This window comes from Leucoraja erinacea, chromosome 25 (assembly GCF_028641065.1).
Source record: "Leucoraja erinacea ecotype New England chromosome 25, Leri_hhj_1, whole genome shotgun sequence".
Taxonomy (NCBI): Eukaryota; Metazoa; Chordata; class Chondrichthyes; order Rajiformes; family Rajidae; genus Leucoraja; species Leucoraja erinaceus.
Window position 1 is genome coordinate 28,749,119 of NC_073401.1, and position 27,834 is coordinate 28,776,952.

General features: G+C 46.5%; 1 protein-coding gene across 2 annotated transcripts; it reads left to right on the plus strand.

Moving 5' to 3' along the window:
• Window positions 1-937: 937 nt before the first annotated feature.
• Window positions 938-26,125, plus strand: asphd2 (aspartate beta-hydroxylase domain containing 2). Of its 2 annotated transcripts, none has more exons than XM_055655395.1 (4): window positions 938-1,679; window positions 10,960-12,096; window positions 22,907-23,020; window positions 23,896-26,125. In XM_055655395.1, the coding sequence occupies exons 2-4, from the start codon at window positions 11,211-11,213 to the stop codon at window positions 24,003-24,005; spliced, it is 1,110 nt and encodes a 369-aa protein (XP_055511370.1). In that variant the 5' UTR covers window positions 938-1,679; window positions 10,960-11,210; the 3' UTR covers window positions 24,006-26,125. The 2 variants fall into 2 exon arrangements, with proteins under 2 accessions (XP_055511370.1, XP_055511367.1); XM_055655392.1 differs by lacking the exon at window positions 938-1,679 and adding an exon at window positions 1,905-2,028.
• The last annotated feature ends 1,709 nt before the right edge of the window (window positions 26,126-27,834 follow it).

Consider the following 27,834-nt stretch of genomic DNA (forward strand, 5'->3'; position numbering starts at 1 on the left):
TCAGGGTTTAAAAATCCTCAGCAAAACGACAACGTGGGCAGTTCTATTTCACTCAGATTCCACTTTGCGAACAGTATTCAGGAAAAACATTCCCAATGTTGGGGGAGTCCAGAACCAGGGGTCACAGTTTAAGAATAAGAGGTAGGCCATTTAGGAATGAGATGAGGAAAATCTTTTCCACCCAGAGAGTTGTGAATCTGTGGAATACTCTGCCACACAAGGCAGTTGAGGTCAATTCACTGGATGTTTTCAAGAGAGAGTTAGATTTAGCTATTAGGGCTAAAGGAATCAAGGGATATGGGAGAAAAAGCAGGAGCAGGGAACTGAATTTCAATGATCAGCCATGATCATATTGAATGGCCGTGCTGGCTCGAAAGGCCGAATGGCCTACTCCTGTAGCCTATTTTCTATATTTTAATGCTTTCAAAATAATCTCTTCCCCCAGTTCACGTTCACTTCAAGAAGGGTTTCGGCCCGAAACGTTGACTATTTCCTTTGCTCCATAGATGCTGCTGCACCCGCTGAGTTTCTCCAGCATTTGTGTGTACCTTCACTTCAAGTCTAGTTTAGTTTAGAAATACAGCGCGGAAACAGGACCTTCGTGCCGACCAGCGATCTCCGTACACTAACACTACCTTACGCACACTAGGGACAATTTTCACTTACACCAAGTCAATTAACCTACAAACCTGTGTTTAAGAAGGAACTGCAGATGCTGGAGAATCGAAAGTACACAAAAAAGCTGGAGAAACTCAGCGGGTGCAGCAGCATCTATGGAGCGAAGGAAATAGGCAACGTTTCTGGCCGAAACCCTTCTTCAGTCTGAAGAAGGGTTTCGGCCCGAAACGTTGCCTATTTCCTTCGCTCCATAGATGCTGCTGCACCCGCTGAGTTTCTCCAGCTTTTTTGTGAACCTACAAACCTGTACGTCTTTGGATGTATGGGAGGGAACCGGAGATCTCGGAGAAACCCCACGCAGGTCACGGGGAGAACGTGCAAACTCCGTACAGACAGTACCCCATAGTCAGGATGGAACCCTGGTCCCTGGCGCTCTAAGGCAGCAACTCTATCGCTGCACCACCACGCTGTCCTGTGTGTCTGCTAACATTAATTTGTGTTTGATTGTTTCCTCTGAGGGTACTGAGGGGAGAGACGGGGCAGGCTAAGAATGTTCCCCGAAGCGCTGGTATATATGGCACTTAGAGACTCTTGACATTTGGACAGACATACAGATGTGGAAAGGCTGAGGGGACTATTGGCCAAATGCAGGCAGGCAAGTGGGACATGGCCAGTACGCCAACTTGGTTGGAAAGGTTTATTTCAGTGCCGTGCAGCACTGTGACTGTGAATTGCACTAACATTGGGTTTATTAATCTATTGAATATTTGTTTTTTTATATATTGAGAGGGAGCATTTTGTGTCTACCTGCAAAATACTCTTGCCATGCTAACCTGGAACAGGGGGATATGGAGCTGGAGCTGCAGTGCGGCGGTCAGCCTGCCGGCGGCGCGGTTGCAGGAGGCCAGCCGGGGCACGTGACCCAGCGGCTTTCCCGCACGGCGCTTGCGCAGTGCCGGGGGGGCCGCCGGGAGTTGTAGTCGATCGACGTCGGTCGCACCCGCTCCCGTTAATTTGTGGTTAAAGCGCCGATGGGGTTAGATATCCGAGCGTTACCTGAGGTGAGAACTGACGGCGCGATGAAAAGGGAGAGGCGTGATGGAGAATAGGAGGCCGGCGGGCTGCCTTGTGAGGAGAAAACGTCGAGTGAATGGAGGGAATATGAAGCCGCGGAGCTGGAGGGGGTAAACGTCATCACGTCGGCGGGCAACCCGGCTTGACGTCATCGCGTCGGGTGGCTGGAAGGGGAGGGGAAGGGCTGAGGGCCGCTGCCCGGCGCGGTGACGTCACGGGGAGGCTCCGGGTGGACGGAGGGCGCCGTGACGTCACGGCTGGCTGGCCACCCGGCGGGCGGGCGGGCGAGAGGGAAGCTGCAGATGAATGAACCGGGCGGCCGTTGGCATGATTCAGGTGGGCACCGTGTCTCCGCATTGGCTCTGGGAGGGTGCAATGCCAATGCATCTTTCCTTTGCACGTCGGAGGGAGGCAGGCAACCCTGCATTTGTAGCCATGCACCGACCGATTTTGCATTAGTGTGTGTGTGTGTATTCTCCCTCCTCCCCTTTTTTATTTTTCCCTTTCTCTTTCCCTCTCTCTCTTCCTGTTTTGCGTTAATTGCAGGGTCAAGCTAAAAACTGCAAGCTCGGGCCTGAAGGCTCACCTCACCTGCAAAACGGAAAGGAAGGGAAGGGAAGGGAAGGGATGGGATGGGATGGGATGGGAAAGGAAAGGAAAGGAAAGGAAAGGAAAGGGAAGGGGGGGGGGGGGTGAGGGTGACACGGCGCTTTGCTCCTTATTTATGTGTATTATCGTGCGAGAGACAGGGAGACAGGTGTGTTTTATATCCCCCTGCCAGTTCTGTTTGTGAGGGCTAGACTGCAAATGCAAGGCTTCACCCTGGTGCAGGTGCAATGCTGATCAGCAGGCGAGTTGTTCCTCCGAGCGTTGTGCTGGTTTGCAAGCGTATAAACGAATACATGTTCATTTAATCCTAAAGGGGGGGGGATTAAAAAAAAAACCCTCATATTTGTGTAAATGTTATCTTTTTGAAACCTTTCTACAGTAGCTCGTTTTGCTCATCTTGTAGGAACGGATACATGTTTTTCCTTTTCTCTGTGGAGAGGTTTCAAGATGTGTCAATAATCAGAAATGCCATCGTAATGTTGATTTGCCCTCAGTATGTATTTGTTTTTTTTCTATTCGGATCGCCTGTATGATTCCCTGGCTGTTACTTGACGCAACAAAAAAAAGGATTCCCTCCAGGATGTTTGTTCCTGGATTTGTATTTGGTAATAGTTGGAGGTTGTGCATAAGTAATATAGAAGGTTGCAACCGAACCCCCTCACTGCGTTTGAATGATCTGCCAACATGGAAGCAGAACACTGCAGATGGTGGAAATCAGAAGTAATAAATGTGGAAGATGTCAGCAGGATTGGGAGTCTGTGGGGAGAGAAATGGGTTTGATGTTTTGGGTCGAGGACCTTTTCATTTCTCCTAAGACAGCAGTTCTGAAGAAAGGTCAAAAGCTAAATACTGTGGAGGTAGACAGGTTGAAATAAAGGCAGAAAACACTTTAAATGATTAGCAAGTCTATAGTTTTGAATGAAGGCATTAAATAAAATCTCACTGCTCTCTCTCATGCCTGGTTATTTCCAACAATTTCTGTTTGTTATTTCAATACTAATTACATAGAAACATAGAAAATAGATGCCAGAGGATGCCATTCGGCCCTTCGAGCCAGCACCGCCATTCATTGTGCTCATGGCTGATCGGCCCCAATCAATAACCCGTGCCTGCCTTCTCCCCATATCCCTTGATTGCACTAGCCCCTAGCCCCGATCCCTTGATTCCACTAGCCCCTAGAGCTCTATCTAACTCTCTCTTAAATCCATCCAGTGACTTGGCCCCCACTGCAATTGTTTGAAATTATTACAGAGGAATGGCCATTTGTTTGAGGGCTTGTAATGATGGTGAAATTGAAATCCAGTATAACCTTTGGAGAGGAGAGAGAAAATTGAAGGGATGGAAAAATTACTACAAAGATAGAAAACAACAGTGTATTATATAATAATATTTAAATTTGCACTGGTTGCAGGTTAACTGGAATTTGGTTCAAGCTCCATCTTCAAAAAGGGTTAAAATTATTCTTGCATGAACTGTGAATGAAGTATATGTCCTTAATATGGTGGGCAGACACAAAATGCTGGAGTAACTCAGCGGGTGAGGCAGCATCTCTGGAGTGAAGGAATGGGTGACGTTTCGGGACGAGACCCTTCTTTCCTACACATCCTTAATATGGTGGTTAGGTCCTTGTATAACGACAGTTACCAGTCACACCTGGAGAGGAACTAATAATTACGTAGCAAAATACAAGGTGCTGGAGGATCTATGGAGGGAAATGGATACAGATGCTACTTGACCCGCGGAGTTCCTCCAGCACTCTGTGTCTTGCTCAGGTGGCCAGCATCTGTGGTTCCTTGCGTCTAATAATTAGCTAGTGTGGTTGATGAAAATATTTTTTAGATAGGCACCTGGAAGTGCAAGGAATAGAGTGATATGGATCATGCTCTTCATCAGTCAGTGTATTGAGTATAGAAGTTGGATGGTCATGTTGCAGTTCTCTGAGATGTTGGTGAGGCCACGTTTGGAGAATTGTGTTCAGTTTTGGGCAGCATGTTACAAGAAAGACCTTTTCAAGCTGAAAAGAGTGCAGAGAAGATTTTGAAGGATGTTGACGAGACTCGAGGACCTGAGCTATAGGAGGAGGGTAAATGTGGAGGTAGTTGAGGCAAGTACTATCACAAAGTTTAAGAAACATTTAGACGGGTACAAGGACAGGTTTAGAGGGATACGGGCCAAATACAGGCAGGTGGGACTAGTGTAGATGGGATATGTTTGGTCGTTGTGGGCAAGTTGGGCTGAAGGGCCTGTTTCCACACTCTATGACTCTATGTTCAGGCAGATGAGATCAGTTTAACTTGGCATCAAGTTTGGTGCAAGCATTATGGGCTGAAGGGCCCGTTCCTGTGCTGTACTGTTTTATGTTGTGTCACTGGAACAGAATATGGAGCTTGTTCGAAACCTTCACAATTGATCTAATGTATGTTGTTCCTATCGTTGTGTACATTTGCTCAAAATTTGAATCATTTTTAATGTTATTTGTTGGCTAATTGCATCTCTGAGCATGTTGTTGCATCAGTACAATTTATACTCTGAGTCGCCCCATGATCTCTAGCTGAAGTAACCATTTTATGTAAGTCGGGAAGAATGTCAGCAAGATTCTTTACCACGTGGATCAAAGTCCAGAGTCGAGGAACTTTCAGACGCTGGAATCTTGAGCAGAACACCAAGTGCTGGGGAAATGCAGCGGGTCAGGCAGCATCTGTGGAGGGAATGGACACACGGTGTTGGGGTCAGGAGCAGAGCCCAGTTTTGTCTTCTCTTGCCATCCTCCCATGTTCAGGCAGGACAGAAATAGGTTAGTTGAAGATGTAAGTTATTAGAAAGTAAAAATACAATGTTACATTTTGTGCCAAACACAATTCGACATTGTGGCAGGAAGTAATCGGGGTACAGTAAAGTGATGCATTCAAAGTCTTCTGATTTTTTGGAAAGGGTTGTTTGCAGTGTCCCACCTACATTGAAAGGGGAACTATAAGGAAGACACATGGAACTGCAGATGCTGGAATCTTGAGCAAAAGACAAAGTGCTGAAGGGTCAGGCAGCATCTGTGGAGGGATTGAAGCTCAGTCTGAAGAAGGGTCTGAACTGTAACATCATCTATTCCTTTTCTACAGAGATGCTGCCTGACCCGCACAGTTACTCCAGTTTTTTTGTGTCTATCTTTGGTTGAAATCAGATCTGCAGTTCCTTCCTACACTATTAAAGTTTTATTTGTTTTGCTTCTCCATTTCCCAGCATTTAAATTATCGGATCAAACTCAATTTATCAGAAGTGTGTTCATATTGGCGATTTGTACAACCAATTTAAAATTTTCTTTTTAAGGTGTTGATTGACAGATTCTTGATTAGTATGGGTGTTCGGGGTTTATGGGGAGAAGGCAGGAGAATGGGGATAGGAGAGAGAGATAGATCGGCCATGATTGAATGGCGGTGGACTCTGGGCCGAATGGCCAAATTCTACTCCAATCTTCTTCTTGCGTAAAGTTGTGCACGTCATGTTTATTGCGTTAGTCGTAACCGGGTGGACCACGTGAAGGTTACAATCTCCCACCCCTGTACTCCCAACGACTCCGTCTGAAGAAGGGTCTTGACCCGAAACGTCACCATTCCTTCTCTCCAGAGATGCTGCCTGACCTGCTGAGTTACTCCAGCATTTTGTGTCTTATCTGCAGTTCCTTTCTAGTGAGTAAGCCATTTAGTACGGAGACGAGGAAACACTTTTTCTCACAGAGAGTGGTGGGTCTGTGGAATTCTCTGCCTCAGAGGGCGGTGGAGGCAGGTTCTCTAGATGTTTTCAAGAGAGAGCTAGATTGGGCTCTTAAAAATAGCGGAGTCAGGGGAGAAGGCAGGAACGGGGTACTGATTGGGGATGATCAGCCATGACCACAGTGAATGGCGGTGCTGGCTCGAAGGTCCGAATAGCCTACTCCTGCGTCTATTGTCTACACCTATGACTTGTGAACTGGTCGGTTGAATCAGGACTCGGCAAATGTCAGGCTTTGCACCAAGCGTTTGATTGTACTGCAAACAAAACCAATATACTTGAGTCTTTAAAGACTCAAAGAAACAAACTGAAGTGAGAATCCAAGCAACCTTTGTCAATAAAAATAGGCTGAGTTCTGCAGAGAATGCAGTGAATTGAGAGTAATTATATAAAATCATTGAGGTTGGCACTAGGCTCAATTAATGAGGGGGATTATCAAATCATCTGTGTTCTGGCTAGTAATAGCATTGACAGCAAACAAAGCAAATTTAAATTGAGCAAGAATGGGCATTCTGCGATACAGTGTGCTGGAGTTACTTAGTGGATCACTGGAGAGCATGGATAGTGCATCTCTGGAGAGCATGGAGAGATGACATTTCAGGTTGGGATTCTTCTTCAGTCTTCAGGCAGGAGAATGGGGTTGAGAGTGAAAGATAAATCAGCCATGATTGAAGTGGACTAGACTCGATGGGCTGAATGGCCTAAATTCTGCTCCTACGTGAGTTGCTACCTTGGCCAACTGCCGTCCTTCTGTTGAAAGTGCTCCCGCAATGCTGTTCCTTGGGGAGTTCCAGGATTGAGACCCGCTGACGATGAAGGAACGACAGTTCTGGATGCTCTGGGACTGCAACTCACGGATGCTCCAATTCGTTTTGTCTTCAAACGAAACAGGAAATCCAGATGCTGGAATCTTGTGCAAAACACAAAGTTCTTGAGAAGCAGTGGGGCAGCCTCACAGCGCCAGAGACCCAGGTTCGATTCTGACCTCGGGTGCTGTCTGCAGGGTTTGCACGTTCTCCCTGTGACCGTGTGGGTTTTCTCCAGTTTCCCCCCCCCCCCCCCCCACACATCCCAAAAACATGCGGGTTTGTAGGTTAATTGGCCTCTGCAAATTGCCCCTAGTGTGTAGGGAGTGGATAAGAAAGTGGAATGACGTAAGCTGGTGTGAGCGGGTGATCGATGGTCGGTGTGGACTCGGTGGGTCGAAGGGCCTGCTTCCATGGTACATCTCCAAACTGAACTAAACTCAGCAGGTCAGGCAGCACCTCTGGAGGGCGTGGACAGGCAGCTTTGTGGGTCAGGGCCTCTGAATGGTGGAGGTTATGGATTTCAGAAGTGGATTATATAATCTACAGTTGTTACCTGTTCCATTTGTATGTTAAACATTTCCATCACACAAGTGTGCCACTTTTGCGAATAATTTATGTACTTTTCCACGAAATGGAATGTTCATCGTTCAAGGACATAATCAAAAGATACTTGTATTCACTGGATTTGCTAAGTATTCTTTTAAACCACGCAGAGTCAGTGACCTTCAGACTATCTGTTCTCATGCAGGGGGTTGTTTACTAGTCAGCATAATGTATTTTGCACAGTTTAAACATGAGGTAACTTTTTTTTTGAGGTTCACAGACTATGTGATGCCTGCATAAGTACGGGCAACTGCATGGTGAGCCAAACGGTGTGACAATTTAATTGTCTAAAAGCAGTCAGTGTTAAGATCTTCAAAGTATCATCCTCTTGTTAAATACCATGCCGTGGAGGCTTTCATTGAATGTAACAAACCTTTGCAGATAGCGTTTGAGGGGGTGAAAGAGATATGGGGCCACCTTTTACGTGAGTGAGTGCTGCCCTGTTCACTCCTGTGAATGGAGTTGCCACATCCTGCGTGTGGACACAAGGAACAAAGCAACTAAACTAAACTAAACTAGATGAAGTTTTGGGTTGGGACCCTTCTTCAGACTGTGTACTAGACCGGAGAAAACAGGAAGAGACCTGGGTGCAGGACAAAGCAAACCTGTTGGCAAGTGATGGGTAGAAACACAAGGAACTGCAGATGCTGGTTTACCAAGGAAAGTCGCTAAATGCTGGAGTAACTCAGCGGGTCAGGCAGTATCTCTGGAGAACATGGCTAGGCGACCATTCAGGACGGGACCCTTCTTCAGACTCGGGACAGCCCTGCACACCTTGTCAGGGCCTTCTCACTGTGAGCCAGGTTTTAAACCCACTGAAGATGAAGGAACGACAGTGTATTTGTAATTCGGGATGGCAGGATAAGACCATATGATAAGCCATAATTAGGCCTTTCGGCCCATCGAGTTTGTTTGTACCTCGTACCTTCCGAAGAGTCCACCAGGGACTATACTGGAAGCGGGACAATTTTATACTGGACAATTTTTTACACTTATCAAGCCAATTAACCTCTGCCATTCGGTGATGGCTGATCTATTTTTCCCTCTCAACACCGTTCTCCTGCCTTCTCCCTGTATCCTTTGATGCCTTTACTAACCAATACCCAATGACTGCCTTCGCAGGCAATTCCACAGATTCACCACCCTCTGGTTGAAGAAATTTCCCCATCTCCTGTTAAAAGTACAGCTTATAATTCTGAGAGTGTGCCCTCTGGTGCTAGACTCTCTGGTCCTAGGCATCAAGAGAAGAATGCAAGTGTTCTGGTTTACCTTGTCCTGTAGAAAAACAAGGAACTGCAGACGCTAGTAATGTGGTGTGTTTAGTTTAGAGATACAGTACTGCCCTGTTGCGCAATTGCAAGAGGCGTGAATATTTAGATCTGCTCTGACATAGATGAGGTTGAATTTCACGAGCGTCTATTGTAGCGTTGGTGACAAATTGGTATGTTCTCCTCTTCTCAAAAAGGAAGACAAAATGCAGGAAACTTCAGAATATTTAGCTTAACCTGTCAAAGGAAAAATGTTAAAAGCTATCATTAAAAACCTAATAGCAGGGTACTCTGCAAAAACTCAAGATAGTCAGGCAGCATCGACACGGATTTGTGAAAACGAAAACACTCTCAACAAATTTCTGGGAGTTTTGTGACGAGATAACCAATGTTGTGGGTCTTCCTTATTGTGGCTTCGGAGAGAGGCAACATTTTGTAGCGAGCATGCAGGAGAATACTTGTATATTGACAGATGGAGATGCATAGAACTGCAAATGTTTTTGTTTTTTTAAAACGAGGCACAAAGTGCTGGAGTAACTCGGGGTCAGTTAGCATCCCTAGGTGAGTGACAGTTTGGCTTGAGAAGCTTCTTCAGATCCTGAATCGCTCATCAGTAAATGACCCTGTGCTGAAATGTCGTCTATCCAAATCCTCCAGAGATGATGCCTGATCAACCCACCTACTTCAGCACTTTGTGTCCATTTTTTACTTTCATACTCGCGGTTTGACCTTTATGTAGCTCACCCCCTGCGCTCCAAGGCACAGCACCCTAGCCCAACAGTTTTTCATCCTATGGGTCAGAAAGCGACGTCAGGATAGGGAAGAGGCCTCGTGATAAACTCATTGGGCGCTTTGAATATTTTTAATGCAATAATTGATAGACTCTTGAAAAGAAAGGGCGAGAGGGGGAAAGTTGAAAGGAGATGTGCTGGGCAGGTTTTCTTTTTTACACAGAGGGTAGTGGGGGCATGGAACACACTGCCAGGGTTAGTGGTGGAGGCATATACTTTAGACTTTACTGTAGAGATACAGTGTGGAAACAGGCCCTTTTGCCCACAGAGTCCACGTCGACCAGCGGTCCCCGTACATTAGCATTATGCTACACACACCGGGGACAATTTTACCAAGCCAATGGTGTTAGGCCACCTTCCAACATTTCCACACGTGCCCAATTGAATGCCCACCATTTCACTTTCTTGACAAGGGTGGAAGCCCAAGCACTTAAAGGAAAGATCGGCATCTGAGTCACTGGATGTTTTCAAGAGAGAGTTAGATAGAGCTCTTAGTGCTAATGGAATCAAGGGATATGGGGAGAAAGCAGGAACGGGGTACTCATTTTGGATGATCAGCCACGATCATATTGAATGGAGGTGCTGGCTCGAAGGGCCAAATGGCCGACTCCTGCACCTATTTTCTATGTTTATATGTAATTAACCTACAAACCTGTACGTCTTTGGAGTGTGGGAGGAAACCTGCGTGGTAACGGAGAAAGGTCAAACTCCGTACAGAGAGCTCCCTTAGTCAGGATCGAACATGGGTCACTGGCACTGCGCCACCGTACCACCCACTGTACGATCGTTTAAGATGTTTTTAGACATGCAGGGAATAGAGGGATTACTGATGACATGCAGGCAGAGGAGATTTTTAGCTTGGCATCATATTTAGCATAGAAACATAGAAATTAGGTGCAGGAGTAGGCCATTCGGCCCTTCGAGCCTGCACCGCCATTCAATATGATCATGGCTGATCATCCAACTCAGTATCCCGTACCTGCCTTCTCTCCATACCCTCTGATCCCCTTAGCCACAAGGGCCACATCTAACTCCCTCTTAAATGGACATTCGGGGTGCAGGGGCCTGTTTTTTGTGCTGTTTTGCAGTGTTCTATGTTTTAAGTCTAAATGCATTTGTTAATTTTTTGCCTGCATTCTATTTCAGCCAACGCCGTGTCTTTAATACTCTATTTTCAAGATTTATGAGTGATAAATTGTCTTAAAATACAGTTTCACAAACAGTTTTTTATATCGCTGACATGTTCTGTGATTTATCGTCGATTGCTTAGCTCTCTATTTCAGAGGAATCGTTCCTGGCATTAACTCTAAGTGTACTGCCAACAGATTGCCTTAAAACAATGTTTAAATGCCAAAATTGTTTGTAATATTCCTTGAATCCAGTTTAATACCGAGCTAATGAATGCTTCTGTGTTCTTGCTTGTAGGACCTGGGGTTCGCAACAATGCTGATTTATAATCAGATGCTCTCTGACACAGTGATCTAAATCGAGGCTTGCTGGTTTATCTCCAATGCAGCAGGAAGAACGTGGTTATGTGTATGTTCTGTTGGACTAACAGAGAGACTAAATGCTTCCTGGCTGCCAACATAGTGCTTTGGAGCCAAAATGCCATCTTTGCCTGTCAATTAGGCCGCCGCTGCTGCTGTATTTCCACCTAAGCGATCGCTGGCACATGTATGGTGTGGGTGCCTGTGCAAAAGTCGAGGGCTGACACGGTTGCCTTGCTACATCGATCCGACGCAAATCTCTCGAAGATGTTCCTCGAGTGGCTATTGGACTGGGACTCGACTTTGGAGCGGGCCGCGGGCCTGGCGCAGGCGGGCGTGCGGGCAGCGAGGGAGTGCGACGTCACGGCGGCGACCGGCTTCGCCTGCGTCCTGGGGCTCTTCGTGTGGTACTGCTACCACATGGGCAGCGAGCAGCCCCGCAGCCACGCCCCAGTCAACGCCATCTTGCAGAGCGCCGACATGAACGGCCTGCAGAACGGCTACGCCTGCTGCCAGTCGGCCGACTGCGTGCGGTGCACCCACAACGAGGGGCGCAACCAGAAGCTCTACCACAACCTGCAGGAGTACGCCAAGCACTACTCGTGGTCGGGCATGGGGCGGATCCACAAGGGGATCCGCGAGCAGAGCCGCTACCTGAACACGCGGCTGTCCATCCAGAAGCCCGAGGTCTTCTTCCTGCCCGACCTGCCCACCACCCCGTACTTCCCGCGGGACGCCCAGAAGCACGACGTGGAGTTGCTGGAGAGGAACTACCAAGCCATCCTGGCTGAATTTGAGTTGATTTTCAAGGCATTCTCAAACTGCAGCCTCCCGCAGGGCTGGAAGGTGAACACCACCCCCCGAGGCGACTGGTTCACCTTCTACCTGGTCAATCAGGGCGTCTGCCTTCCCAGTAACTGCAGGAGGTGCCCTCGGACGTACCGGCTGCTGGGCAGTCTCCGCACTTTCATCAGTAACAATGTCTTTGGGAATGCCTGTTTCTCTGTGTTGAGCCCAGAAACTCTCATCACTGAACACTATGGACCCACAAATGTGCGCATCCGTTGCCATTTGGGTATGTGAGTACTACAGTTTTAACGTAACAGTGGCTTTGTGTGTCTTTCAAATGCGTGCCTTTATTTTCCTCTTCACGCGCGATAAGAAAATAATTAGTCCATTCGGCCCATCAAGTCTACTCCCCCCCCCCCTACCATCTCCCCATTCATTCATGGCTGAAGGTAGACAACAATGCTGGAGAAACTCAGTGGGTGCAGCAGCATCTATGGAGGGAAGGAAATAGGCAACGTTTCTGTGCAAAAACACAAGGCGCTAGAGGAACTCGTATACGTGTAGGAAGGAAAAGTCTGAAGAAGGGTCTCGCCCCGAAACGTTGCCGATTCCTTCTCTCCAGCGATGCTGCCTGTCCCGCTTAGTTACTCCAGCGTAGACAAAAGTGCTGGAGAAACTCGGCGGGTGCAGCAGCATCTATGGAGCGAAGGAAATAGGCAATGTTTCGGGATCCCCAGTGATCCCCGCACACTAACAATATCCTACAAAAATAGCGGAGTCAGGGGATGTGGGGAGAAGGCAGGAACAGGGTACTGATTGGGGATGATCAGCCATAATTACATTGAATGGCAGTGCTGGCTCGAAGGGCTGAATGGCCTACTCGTGCACCTTTGGTCTATTGTCATACACACTAGGGACAATTTACACTCATACCACGCCAATCAACCTACTAACCTGTATGTGTTTGGAGTGTGGGAGGAAACCGAAGACCTCGGTTAAAACCAAAGATACTAGAAGAGGAGCTCCTCTATAATCTTTGGTTTAAACCCACCTGGTCACGGGGAGAACGTACAAACTCCGTACACTCAGCACCCGTAGTCGGGATCGAACCCGGGTCTCCAAGCGCTGTAAGGCAGCAACTCTACCGCTGCGCCACCCACGCCACTGTGGATTATTGTCACTTCAGACACCACCCCTGTCCCAGTCCGGTATTACTGTCTCCTCCATTCCTGCAGCAGTATCCTTCAATCTTAATTACATTTCAAAGTTACGACGCAGAAGCGAGCACTTTGGAGTAAACCAGTCCGTGCAGAAATGTATTTCTTCCTTATCGCCTGATGAGTTTCCATTTCAACTCTACTTCCATTTTCTTCCAACAACCTGTGCATTGTGTTGGTAAACACTCCCGGGCAGTATCGGCCACCCCTCTGCAACCTTCCAAATTAAAAAAAAAAAAAAAAAATCTAATCATCTGCTCTGTTCGGGTTTCTTGCATTTAAAGTTGTACAGGTCCACCGCCGATTTTCCGGCAACTGATGATTCGACACTTCCTTTAATCCGGACAAAATTAGAATAGGAGAGTGGACTTCAAATTTCCCCCCAACCCCTGTAAATGTGGTGCTTATGCTGGGTGAGGTGGCCGACCTCTACCTCATCGGGCTCTGGAACGTCAGCCTGGTCAGATCCGTTCCCGGAGCCGGCTTCGGCTTCGACGGCCGACTATGCGGGCCTGAGTCTCACCTCCCCGGTGGCCCAAGCGGGGCCGTTCAACACTTCTCGGGGCCTCTGTCGGTCCAGTACAACGGATAATCCGGCAAGGCCCTGGAATCAAGGGTGCCGGAGAGTCGGTGGGGGACCTGGCATCTGTTTCCCCAACCGCGAGAAATGGTCGGTGGTAGACAAAAATGCTGGAGAAACTCAGCGGGTGCAGCAGCATCTATGGAGCGAAGGAAATAGGCAACGTTTCGGGACGAAACGTTGCCTATTTCCTTCGCTCCATAGATGCTGCTGCACCTGCTGAGTTTCTCCAGCATTTTTGTCTACCTTCGATTTTCCAGCATCTGCAGTTCCTTCTTTTTTTTTTTGTTTTTTTTTTTTGTTTATTTTATTAGAAGTTAATACAGCACAAAACAGTACAGTGGCACCTAATTTTAGGTGCCAACTATGTAATACCGTAATCCATTCTATGTACAACCTCTAGTTTTATGTTATAAGAAGGAAGTAAGCAGGACAAGAAAAAGAAAACAATAGAAAGGGGAAAAAGTGGAAAAATAGATGGTAGAGAGTAGAAAAACGTGAAGTGTGTATATAAAAAATAAAAAAAGGAAGAGAGAAAGTGGAAAGTAGAAATAGAAGAGAAGGCCCCTTAAAAGAGAATTTTTCAAATCTGTATTCGGAGATGTAGATCTATCCGCGTCATGAACTGAAATCAGCAATCCTTACGGTACCGCTGCATCACATGATTCCAAAAAGTCGATGAAAGGAGACCAACTCCTTAAGAATTGGTCATATTTATCTATTAGTCGGAGTCTCATTTCTTCAAGGCGTGCTATGCCCATCATATTCCTAATCCACATTTTAACAGTTGCAGTTCCTTCTTAAACGCGAGGAATAGTCCGTTTGTACCGACTACTAGCAGGATGGAGAGCTAGTAACAAGCGGCTATGGAAATGGACAGAATGAATTTGAACATAACTGCTTGCTTGCATGTAGGACAAAGTGATGCAGTGGCAGAGAACCACTGCCTCACAAAGCCAAAGACCCCGGTTTGATCCTGACATCTGGGGGGTGTCTTTGTGGAGTTTGCACGTTCTCACTGTGTTCCTCCCACATCCTGCATACGTGTGGGTTTGCAAGTTGATTGGCCTCTGTGAAATTGCTCCTAATGTGCAGGGAGTGGATGGGGAAATAGGGATAGCATAGAACTGGTGAGAGGTGATCGCTGGTCGGTGTGGACTTGGTGGGCCGAAGGGCCTGTTTCAATGCCGGATCTCTGAAGCCAGTAAATGCTGTAAAGAACTGGTGTGGCCAAACGGTCTGCTTAATTGTTAAAATGATGTGTTTTATTGTAAATGCTATAATAGAGGCCTCTTCATACATCCATATCTCACTGAGTTGTGCTGCCATTGTGAATGATATCACTTGCCTATCTGGACACAAAATGCTGGAGTAACTCAGCGGGTGAGGCAGCATCTATGGAGAGATGGAATTGGTGACATTTCGGGTCAGTTGTCTATTGTCGAGACCCTTCATCAGACTAATGTCAGGGGAGGGGGCGGGACCTTTGTCCCGCCCCCTCCCCTGACATCAGTCTGAAGAAGGGTCTCGACCCGAAACGTCAGCAATTCCTTCTCTCCATAGATGCTGCCTCACCCGCTGAGTTACTCCAGCATTTTGTGCCTGCCTTCGATTTAACCAGCATCTGCAGTTCTCTCTTAAACAAATCACTTGCCTATCTATATCTTCTGAGTGATGCTTCCCACTAACGTGTGGTTTTTTGGGGCTGCCAACGGCCAAGAGACCCGCTTTGAGGTAATCTCTGACACTGCACTTAATTGACTCTGAAGAAAGTTCCACGGCTTTATAAAACACAGTTCAGCCCAGTCCACCTCTTTTGGCCCACAATTTCAGTGCCAGACATGGTGCCAAGTTAAACTAATCTCTGCCTGTGCGTGATCGAGCTCTTGTCTGCCTGCACCTAATCCATATGCCTCCATTTCCTGCACATCCATGTGCCTATCTAACATCCTTTTAAATGCCGCAATCTTATCTGTCTCAATGTGACGGAGTTTAAGAAGGAACTGCAGATGCTGGAAAATCGAAGTGCTGGAGAAACTCAGCGGGTGCAGCAGCATCTATGGAGCGAAGGAAATGGGCAACGTTTCGGGCCGAAACGGTCTGAAGAAGGGTTTCGGTCCCGAAACGTTGCCTTTTTCCTTCACTCCCTAGATGCTGCTGCACCCGCTGAGTTTCTCCAGCACTTTTGACTACCTTCAATGTGAGGGAGGTTGGTTGTTGCGATGGTCTGGGCCGCGCCAACAATTCTCTCCCTGCATCCTAATCTCTCTCACACGCCCAACTCCTCCTTCACTTTGTATCGGGGTGGGGAACCTGCTGCCTTAAGGCCGCATGCGGCCTTCTTGGCCATTAAGTGCGGCCTTTTGAATGAATCCAAATTTTGTAGAACAAATCCTTTTATTTTTATTAATATGTTTTTGTTCGTCTTTTATTATTTTAATTTTAATCTGAAAATGAACGTATTTAAAATACCAAAGAGAAAAATAAGATTCAACAAAATAATCCTATATCTAATTGAAGTCTCTTGGATGCGGCCTTATTTAGATTACAGCTAACTTAATGCGGCCTTCCAACATGGAGGTTCCCCACCCCTGCTCTGGATTATGGAAAGCAACAAATTAATGTGCCTGCATTTCTGTGGAACGTTAGAGGAGTCTGGAGCATCTGGAGGAAACCCATACAGTCACAGGGAGAACTTCCCATCTCCATGCAAAGTCACAGTGGAACCCTGCTCCCTGGAACTATGAGGCAGCAACAATATCTGCAGTGCCTTTGTGCTGCCCCAGAAGCATTTTGTTTCTACTGATTCCAAGACGTTTCTTCATTCATCTTTAATGCTGCTTCTTTGCCAATTTTCTTTGCCTTCGTGACAGAGCTGGTGCTAATGCATCCGAAAATGCTGCAAGATTTGTGATGCCTCCCAGATTTCTTATCGGAAAAACCCGGAGATACCTGGCCTAGGATTATTTGGTTGAGGGTAACAAGTCCCTTCTGGCGATTGGTTCACAACCCAATGGGCAGCACGGTGGTGCAGCAATAGAGTTGTTGCCTCACAGCACCAGAGACCCGGGTTCGATCCTAACGGATGCTGTCTGTGTGGAGTTTGTACGTCCTCCCCGAGATCTTCGGCCTCCTACCACACATCCAAGGACGTACAGGCTTGTAGGTTAATTGGCTTGGTATCCATGTAAATTGTCCCTAGTGTGTAGGATTGTGTTAATGTGCGGGGATCGCTGGTCGGCACAGACTCGGTGGGCCGAGGTGCCTGTTGCCGCGCTGTATCTCTAAACTCAACTCAACACGGGAGGTCTCGATGGTTTACACAGCGACACTCTAGCCAGTTACTTTCCGAATACACTGCAAACAAGAATAATTAAACTACAAATCATGAGTATTCTAGAAACATAGAAAATAGGTGCAGGAGTAGGCCATTCAACCCTTCGAGCCAGCACAGCCATTCAATACGATCCTGGTTGATCATCCAAAATCAATACCCCGCTCCTGCTTTCCCCCCATATCCCTTGATTCCGTTGGCCCTAAGAGCTGAATCTAACTCTTTCTTGAAAACATCCAGTGAATTGGCCTGCCTTCTGTGACAGAGTATTCCACAGATTCGCAGCTCTCTGGGTGAAAACGTTTTTCCTCATCTCAGTCCTAAATGGCCTACCCCTTATTCTTAAACTGTGACCCCTGAATCTGGAATTCCCCCCAACATGGGGACCATTTTTCCTGCATCTAGCCTGTCCTTAAGAATTTAACCCTTAAGAATTTTATATGTTTCTATAATATCCCCTCTCATCCTTCCGAATTCCAGTGAATACAAGCCCAGTCGCTCCATTCTTTCATCACAAGTCAATTTCGCCATCCTGGGAACTGACCTGGTGAACCTACGCTACATTCCCTCAATAGCAAGAACCTCCTTCCTCAAGTTAGGAGACCAAAACTGCGCACAATACTCCAGGCGTGGTCTCACCAGGGCCCTGCACAACTGCAACAGGACCTCCTTGCTCCTGTACACAAATTATCTCGCCATGGCCACTCAATTCCACAGATGCACCACCCTCTGGCTAAAGAAATTCCACTGCATCTCCATTGTAACCTCTTTTTTTTTTTAAAAAAAGGTAAATTAGATTGATGTACAGCAGCCAGTAGTGTCACACAATCTGTTACATAGCATACCCGCACCATTTTGTCTACAAAAAAGCACTCTATGAATTATATGAATTACGCTCAAATTCTACACGAAAGGCTAAAAGAAAAAGAACAAACTCGTGAGTGGAATAGAGAGGATAAATGCACAGTCTTTTACCCAGAGTAGGGGAATCGAGAATCAGAGGACATGGCTAAAAGGTGAGGGGGGAAAAGATTTAATGGGAAAAGATTTAATAGGAACCTGAGGGGCAACTTTTTTCCACAAAAGATGGTAGGTGCAAGGAACGAGCTGTCGGAGGAGGTAGTTGAGGCAGGTACTATCACAATGTTTAAGAAACATTTAGGCAAGTGCGTGGATGGGATAAATTTAGAGGGATTTGGGCCAAGCGCAGGCAGGTGGGACTACTGTAGATGGGGCATGTTGGTTGGCGTGGGCAGGTTGTGTTTTCAAGATCTGTGTGACTCTAGGTTGTGATGGGCTGTGGACCAGTGGCAGTAAATGGAATTTTGTATGGTTGGATAAACATTTGATGCTTGCTGGGCCTAAAGGCCTGTTTCTCAGCCAGCTGACTCTAGAACACTGTTTTTAGGGTGTAATAGAATGAGAGGGTCCAAGGTAGCTAATTGCATTTTGACTTGCATGACCCTGTTGTTTGTCTTGAATGTTGGGTGCTAGATGTCACAGTTGATACTCTTTATTGGTGCGGGATTTATAGTCAAAGTGCTGATAATACCACTGATCGGTAAATAATTTAGAAAGCAACCTTCCAATATTAGGATTCCTTCCAAAGCCACTGCGCAGTAACTTTGTGCGTTTAACATTCAGAAAATCACATATCATAGAAAGAAATGGAAACCCATTTTCCCTGTGTCAACCTCTCCCCCCCTCCCCCTCACCCCTCACCCCTCACCCCTCACCTACCCTAGTTATCCTATCATTTCAAGTTCGTGAGTTTATCGTCATGTGTCCCTGATAGGACAATGAAATTCTTGCTTTGCTTCAGCACAACAGAACATAGTAGGCATATACTACAAAACAGATCAGTGTGTCCATATACCATTATATAAATATATACCCACATGAATAAATAAACTGATAAAGTGCAAATAACTGATAATGGGTTATTAATGTTCAGAGTTTTGTCCGAGCCAGGTTTAATAGCCTGATGGCTGTGGGGAAGTAGCTATTCCTGAACCTGGTCGTTGCAGTCTTCAGGCTCCTGTACCTTCTACCTGAAGATAGCAGGGAGATGAGTGTGTGGCCAGGATGGTGTGGTCTTTGATGATACTGCCAGCCTTTTTGAGGCAGCGACTGCGATAGATCCCCTCGATGGAAGGAAGGTCAGAGCCGATGATGGACTGGGCAGTGTTTACTACTTTTTGTAGTCTTTTCCTCTCCAGGGCACTCAAGTTGCCGAACCAAGCCACGATGCAACCGGTCAGCATGCTCTCTACTGTGCACCTGTAGAAGTTAGAGAGAGTCCTCCTTGACAAACCGACTCTCCGTAATCTCAGGAAGTAGAGGCGCTGATGAGCTTTCTTGTTAATTGCATCAGTGTTCTCGGACCAGGAAAGATCTTCAGAGATGTGCACGCCCAAGAATTTGAAGCTCTTGACCCTTTCAACCATCGACCTGTTGATATAAACGGGACTGTGGGTCCCCATCCTACTCCTTCCAAAGTCCACAATCAAAGTCCACAGGTCGCATCCTTATTTCCCTCTTGTTATCCCTACTTCCCCCCGCCAACAATGGGCTCCACTCTTCATAAGATCATAAGGAATAGTAGAATTAGGCCATTCGGCCCTTCAAGTCTACTACGCCATCCAATCATGGCTGATTTATCTCTCCTTCCTAAACCCAGTCTCCTCCACCCCCCCCCCCCCCCCCCCCCCCCCCCCCCCCATAATATTTGACACCTGTACTAGTCTATCTCTGCCTTAAAAATATCCACTGACTTGGCCTCCACAGCCTTCTGTGGCAATGAATTCCACAGATTCACCACCCTCTGACTAAAGAGATTTCTCCCCATTTCCTTCCTTTAAGAAGGTCCTTTAATTCTGATGCTGTGACCTCTGGTCCTGGACTCTCCCACTAGTGGAAACATCCTCTCCACATCCACTCTATCCAAACCTTTCACTATTCTCCTCCTGTAGTCATCTGTTGCCAGTCCCGATTTGTTCTGCCGTTTTCTCACCTCCAGTCTATTTTCCCCCTCCACCTCGCCTTTACTTTCAGTCTGGAGAAGGGTTCTGACCCAAAACTGATAGCACCAGATGATAACACTTTGGTGTTTTAAAATTAAGTTTCTTCACCGTCCCGCTGGCTTTTCCCGTTTTTGGACAATAGAACAATTTGACAAAACAGTTGTTAGATCTCCTGAAAGTAGTTTACATCCACCAAAATTCCTCAACGAGCACATTTCCACAAAATCATTCCTTAATTTCTTTACTCTGAAAACAACCCACAACACCAGCTTTCTTTAGATTCTCCACACAACTCATAACCTCTCAGTCTGAAGAAGGGTCTCAACCCGAAACGTCACCATATTCCTTCTCTCCAGAGATGCTGCCTGTCCCGCTGAGTTCCTCCAGCATTTTGTGTCTATCTTAAACCAGTTTCTGCGGTTCCTTCCTATGCCTCTGGGTGATGTTCCAATAGTATCTGTATCTACCCACACCAGATTCTTGATATCCTTTGAAAATTCTGTTACCTAGAATTAGGCAAAATATTCTAAGTGGAGATAAAAGCTCTCTTGGTTATTTTACGGTAAAAACAAGGAACTGCAGATGCTGGTTTATACCAAAGATAGACACACAATGTTGGAGTAACCCAGCAGAGCAGAAACAGAAAGTAGATGCAGGAGGAGGCCATTTGGCCCTTCGAGCCAACGCCACCATTCAATGTGATCATGGCTGATCATCCAGAATCAGTATCCTGTTCATGATTTTTTCCCCATATCCCTTGATTCCGTTGGCCCGAGGACCTATCAGGCAGCATCTCTGGGGGAAATAGGACAGCATGGTGGCGCAGCAGTAGAGTTGCTCCAGAGACCCTGGTTCGATCCTGATTACGATTGCTGTCTGTACGGAGTTTGTACGTTCTCTCCATGACCTCGTGGGTTTTCTCCGGGCGCTCCGGTTTCCTCCCACACTCCAAAGACGTGCAGGTTTGTAAGTTAATTGGATTAATTAAATATTGTAAATTGTCCCTAGTGTGTGTAGGATAGTGTTAATATGCGAGGAATGCTGGGCGACGCGGACTCGGTGGGCCGAAAGGCCTCTTTCTGCTCTGTATCTCTGAACTCAACTAAACTAAAAAAAAAAGGATAGGTGACATTTCGGGTTGAGACACTTCTTCAGACGAAAGGTGGGGGCTGTGGGAGTGGGCGGAGAGCTGGAGGCGAGAAAAGACCAGGACAAATCGGGGCTGGCAATAAATGACTTTGGGCAGGTTGATGCCCTGTTAGGCCAGTTAATAGACAATAGACAATAGGTGCAGGAGTAGGCCATTCGGCCCTTCGAGCCAGCACTGCCATTCAATGTGATCATGGCTGAAAATTGTTGGCATGGGAAGGTGTGATCTCAAGAGGGAGACAATTTATGGTATGTTATTTTATGGTGTGTAAAGTGTTCCAGCCATTGCATATTTGTTTGGTATTGGCCTTCCACAATAGCCACGATAATGTCTGACCATTGCAAACTTAAAATGTGCAGTTGTCCAAAGTATTTACACAAGCTTGGCTATGCACTCTGTAGTATTCAGCAGAAAGAGGAGCCAAGAAGGGCTCTAGCTTAAAATTATTTTCTGTCTGAAAATGGCAGTAACATTTATATTTTGGGAGCAGGGACAGGTTGAAGTCAAGTCGAGTTTATTGTCATATGCATAAATACAGTGAGGCAAGGCCCAGTGCAATTCATGCTTGCAGCAACATCAGAGGCGCAGAGGAAGAGTTGCTGCCTCATCTTCATCATCATCATCATCGGCGGTCACTGGAAACGAGTACGACTGTCCTCTTTTGGGAGGGCGCCTGTGCGTGACCTTGTTCAACACGGAGAGACTGGTGCACAGACAGCCACCCCACGGTCCTTGACAGATCTGGGTCGGGATCCAGTGGCATGGAGTCCAAGATGACAGGAGACCCTTTTCTGCTGCAGCCTTCATCAGCCTTCCCAGCCGTTGTGACGCTCCACTAATGTCAGCCATCGTCCTCTGCCTGTTCCACCGTTGAGGTCTTGGTTGGATTGTTCTTGGTCAGAGACGTCCCCCTCGGCCCTACCGCCATGGGTGGCCCTACCAGGAGCATAGACAGCTCCAGACGGCATTGCTCTCAGGATCTCTGGTCCACACAAGCTTCTCCACCACGAAAGGTGTCAGAGGCCTGTGTTTGATCCTAACCTCGGTTGCTATCTGCATGGCGTTTGTACGTTATCCCTGTGACCGCGGAGGTTTTCTCCGGGTGCTCCAAAGACATACAGGTTTGTAGGTTGATTGGCATCCACAATCAGTACCCCGTTCCTGCCTGCTTCCCATATCCCCTGATGCTGCTATCTTTAAGAGACCTATCTAGCTCTCTCTTGTAAGTTTCCAGAGTACCGGCCTCCACCGCCATCTGAGGCAGAGAATTCCACAGACTCACAACTCTGTGTGAAAAAGTGTTTCCTCATCTCCATTCTAAACGGCTTACCCCTTATTCTTAAACTGTGGCCCCTGGTTCTGGACTCCCCCAACATCGGGAACATGTTTCCTGCCTCTAGCGTGTCCAATCCCTTAATAATATTATGTTTCAATAAGATCTCCACTCATCCTTCTAAATTCCAGAGTATACAAACCCAGCCGTTCCATTCTATCAGCATATCACAGTCCTGCCATCCCAGGAATTAACCTGGTGAACCAACGCTGCACTCCCTCGACAGCAAAAATGTCCTTCCTCAAATTTGGAGACCAAAACTGCACACAATACTCCAGGTGTGGTCTCACTAGGGCCCTGTACAACTGCAGAAGGACCTCTTTGCTCCTATACTCGACTCCTCTTGTTATGAAACTCCTCTTATTATATTTACGATTGTAGTTTTGTTTCCCACTGGCAATGCTGTCCAGTTACGATGTGCCTGAATGTAAACTGTAACGATAGTCTCCTCTGTTGCAGGTTTGAAGGTTCCCAGCAACTGTGAGCTGGTGGTGGGCGGAGAGCCCCAGTGTTGGGCAGAAGGTCGGTGTTTGCTCTTCGATGATTCCTTCCTACACACAGCATTCCACGGAGGTAAGGCTGCCTACTGTTGATGACCGCTGACTCTTTAAAGTCTTGCGCTTTAACATTGACTCAACGATACTTTATTGTCACACGTACTTATGAACGGTGACATTCTCTGCTTTTGCACAAAGTGCGCAAAGAGGCGCCAGGTATCTGGCGATAACAAAGTCACAAATTATAACGGCGATGATCCTTCTTCGTTCTCAGCGGCCCGACTGCCTCTCCCCATCACACCGTTCACCAGCGCAGCGCGCTACCCCTCCCCAATCCCCTGGGGGTCGCCTCCCACAGGTTAGACCCTCTGGTCATAACATTGACCTCGCCGGAGTAGAGATGGTCGACAGCATAAGTTCCTAGGAATCAATATCATCAAGTGATTTTCCTCTGTTACAATAAAATACTTTTGTACGCGCACACACACACACACACACACACACACACGCGCGCGCGCACACACACACAAATATGCATATATATTTTTATATATATATATATATGATTTTTATTCTTTTTTTTAAATAAGGGACAAGTTTCCTCGATCTTCATCCCCTTTCGAAAAAAAGTTCAGTGTGTGTATATGTACACATACAGATTATATAATATGTACACACACACACATATATATATATATATATGAGGTGTGTGTACATATTATATAATCTGTATATGTGAGTATGTGTACATATACACACACTGAACCTTTTTTCGAAAGGGGATGAAGATCGAGGAAACTAGTCCCTTGTGTGTGTAGGATAGCGTTATTGTGCAGGGATCGCTGGTCAGTGAGGACTCGGTAAACCAAAGGGCCCATTTCTGCGCTGTATCTCTAAAGAAACTAACAGAGCTAATTGTGACACGGTGTTTTTTGTGCCTTGCCGTTGCAGGTTTGGGCGAAGGCGGCCCGAGGGTGGTCTTCATGATCGACCTGTGGCACCCGAACGTGGCCGCCACCGAGCGTCAAGCCCTAGACTTCATCTTCTCTCCGGCCCGCTGACTCCACTTGCTCCCTGTTTTAATCTTCCCCCTGCGCGGCAGACCTCGGAAGGAGCGGAGGAGCGCCGGGCGGGATGAGGGCATTTGGATCATTCGCCCTGCTGCCCCCTTCTCATTTCACCAGAAAAGAACTAGGGGGGCAAAACAAGGAAAAATCGAAGCTTTGTTTGCTGAAACTGCACGCCGTGTCGTGTTAATGGTTAGATGGAGGGGAAAAAAATTCCAAGATTTATTTATTTATGTATTGCTTCGGATTTATTTTTTTAACAAAGTGGATCGGGCTTGATTTCCTTTCATTCCACCAGTCAGTGGGATAAGTTTGTACTGCCTGTTAGATTTTTTTTTTCTTTCTCTCTGCATCTCAGCCAGTGGAATTATTTTCCTCGCGCTGTGTGTTTGTGATTTTTATTCTTTTTTTTTAAACGTATCTCCTCTGTGAGAGCTATGCCAGGTGAGACACTGTGAAGGTTTTACTGACCCAGATCTGGTCTGGGTCGGTGTTTATTTTGGGCGGGTGGGAATAGGTAGGGGTATGTCGAGCTGGGCGGCAGGAGGAAAAAAAAACCCCCACACACAATGGCAGTCCAAGAATTTTCCCAAAGAAATTCCTGGGATTGTGTGCCCGTGTACAGGTGAGTGGAGAAAGATTCTTGTTGAGCATGTGAAAACAAATAATGACTGGAGTTTCCAGATCAGTTAGCGATCTCTCACAGACTACTGTACTTACTTTCTAGCTTCTGTACCTCAGCAGTTTTAATGTATTTTGCAAAGGGGGGGGGGGGAACGACATTTAAAATATAAAGGATTAGTTTTATATTTAACAAAAAAAAGGGATTTGAATGTGTTAACGGAAACTTCGACACAAAGGTTGTCCTGTTCTCAATCAGGGAAAATGGCAGATATTGGTCACATAGAGAGTGCTGAATGTGACAAAACAGACAAGTTTAGGAAGTGACGCTGGGATTATTTCAATTATTTTTGAGCTGTTAGTACTTCATTTAAATTGTTTTTTTTAATTCAGTATAATTCATTATCACTGGTAATAAATGGGAAGTTATTTGATACATTGGCCTTCCCTATGCAGTAATGGGAATGAATGAGAAGATATCATAATTTAGTTTTAATAGTTAAATAGGTTTACATTTATTTTTAATCTATCAGTTTTTTTTTTTTAAATGTCTTTTTTCAATTTGAATAAAACTAATTTTAGGTCATTTTATTTAAAAAGAATTGTCGATTGGGATTTCTTTGGGATTAAAGCAACAGCTATCTGCTTTTTGCCTTTTGTGTCATCAAAGAAGCAATATTTGGTCAACAGTATTGGAAGATTATTTTTGACTTGTGCAGTGACTGAAGAGCGTCAGGCTGTGGTAAAGAGTGGTGCCACACTCTTGTTGCTTCACAATGCTGCGGTAAAGTGCAGAAACACCGTGCGAGAAGAGAAAGGGTCTGCACATTCCTACCCATCGCCCATCTCCATGTCTTAAATGCTTGGTCCGAGCATTGTCCCAGTGAGCTCTGCATAAGATTGTCCTCTCAACAGATGGTCGACCACTCTACTGTGTTCTCGGATGCTTTGAATGGTAGATTTGTGTTTGAACCAAACTGAGTTGACTTGGGTTGGAACCTTAAAACAGCCGCCTGAATAAGGCGAGGCGATCTTCCACATTCAACTGTAACCAAGCCTGGGCTCTTTGTACCATGTGAACTTAACTTGTAGTGCTGCAGTTATCGACTTTGATTACAAAATGTAGTAAAATATTACTTTTCTATTTGTGCCACCAGTGAATTAGCAATTATGTGAACTTGCGTCTTAAAGGGGACTAATGCAATGCCACAGAATTCAGTTTTAACATCTATGCTCTTCATGATGCAATGTGATGCTTGCCTACGACTGTGAGTCTGACATTTCCATTTGATGAACTATATTTTCATACGTATGCTTACCTCTGCGGGCCTAGTCATTTTGGTTGCGTATCTGGCCACTCGATTCCTTCACACCTTTGGGGTGGGCCACTTCTATTGATGCACTTTACTATATATGATGATCGCTAATGCATTGCATGTCTACACATGGAATTGTGCTGGTGCAAGATTTGAAGAAATAAACCACACATTAAGTTTTATTGCTGTGTCTTTTTAGAATCGACGTTGGGTCATTGGTTCCAAAATTAAAATTCCTCTGCCTTGCGTTTGTCAGCGATGATCAAAAAGGTCATCCAGCTATCTATGGCGTTCACTCCAACTTGGGGTTGAGTGGTGCCATCTGCTTCATGATGTCCTGCCACTCTCTTCTGTCCTTAGCTAGCCTGGCAGCTCTGGCCAGAGAGTCGATGTTCTTTTTGCTGCAGTCTACTTTCAGGCAGTCACTCCCATCTTTTTGGTGGGTCGTCCTCTCGGGCGGTTTCCATGGACACGTGGCTCGAATGCTAGTTCGGGAACGCGTGATGGTGGCATTCGCTGGATGTGGCCGAAGTAACGTAGTCTTCTTCTTGGTGTAATTCAGTCCAGAATGGTTAATTCCGTACCAAGGGTTGCATCCCAAGGTGGTGTCGAGGATCATGTCCAGACGTGACCCTCCCGCTATTTTGCGGAGGCGCATCATTTCAAATACAGCACGGAAACAGGCCCTTCCGCCCGACTCGTCCATGCTGACCAAGATGCCCCAACTCAGCTAGTCCCACCTGGCCCATATATACCTCTAAACCTTTCATGTCCATGCACATGTTCGATAGTGTCTGAACAAGGGTCTCGTCCCGAAATGTCACCTATTCCTTTTCTGTTTTTTAAGTTTAGTTTATCGTCACGTGTACTGAGGTACAGTGAAAAACTTTAGTCGTGTGCTAACCAGTCAGCGGAAAGACAATGCAGGATTACAATCAAGTCACTCACAGTGGACAGATACATTCTCCAGATGTGCTGCCTGACCCGCTGAGTTACTCCAACATTTTGTGTCTATCTTCGGTGTAAACCAGCATCTGCAGTTCCTTCCCACACATACATGTCAAATGTTATTCTACTTGCCTCCACTACCTCCTCTGGCAGCTCATTCCATATAGCCGCCACTGTCTGAGTGGAAAAAGTTGCCCCTCAGGTTCCTATTAAATCTTGCCCCTCACCTTAAACTTATATCTCTGGTTCTTGATTCCCCTATCCTAGGTAAAAGACTCCCTGGGTAGCGACACGGTGGTGCAGCGGTAGAGTTGCTGCCTTACAGCGAATGCAGCGCCAGACACCCGGGTTCGATCCTGACTACGGGTGCTGTCTGTACAGAATTTGTATGTTCTCCCCGTGACCTGTGTGGGTTTTCACCGAGGTCTTCGGTTTCCTTGGTAAATGTAAAAATTGTCCCTAGTGGGTATAGGATAGTGTTAATGTGCGGGTGATCGCTGGTCGGCGCGGACCTGGGGGGGGGGGGGGGGGGGGGGCGCGGCGAAAGGGCCCGTTTCCGCGCTGAATCTCTAAACTAAACGGCATTCACCCTATGAATTCTCATGATTTTATACAACTTTATCAGATCATCCAAACATGTAAGGAAAGCATGTCGCCTATTGATACACTCTTCCACAAATGGCTAATTTATATTTAGCATTAAGAGCATAGAACAGTACAGCAAAGGAACAGGCCCTTCGGCTCACAATGTCTGTGACAGACATGATGCCAAGTTAAACTAATCCCTGCCTGCGTGTGATCCATATCCCTCCATTCCCTGCATCTCCTATCTAAAAGCCTCTTAAACGTTGCTATCGTATCTGCCTTCACCACCACCCCCCCGCCCGGCAACACATTACAGCCTCTCTGTGTAGAAAAACCTGCTCCGCACATATCCG

What these genes read in the sequence shown, in the direction of transcription:
- asphd2 (XM_055655395.1), top strand. Translation starts at nt 11,211, where the DNA reads ATGGTGTGGGTGCCTGTGCAAAAGTCGAGGGCTGACACGGTTGCCTTG. An exon ending in GCGCATCCGTTGCCATTTGG is followed by an intron (nt 12,097 to 22,906) that starts GTATGTGAGTAC and finishes CCTCTGTTGCAG; the next exon opens with GTTTGAAGGTTCCCAGCAAC. An exon ending in ACACACAGCATTCCACGGAG is followed by an intron (nt 23,021 to 23,895) that starts GTAAGGCTGCCT and finishes TTGCCGTTGCAG; the next exon opens with GTTTGGGCGAAGGCGGCCCG.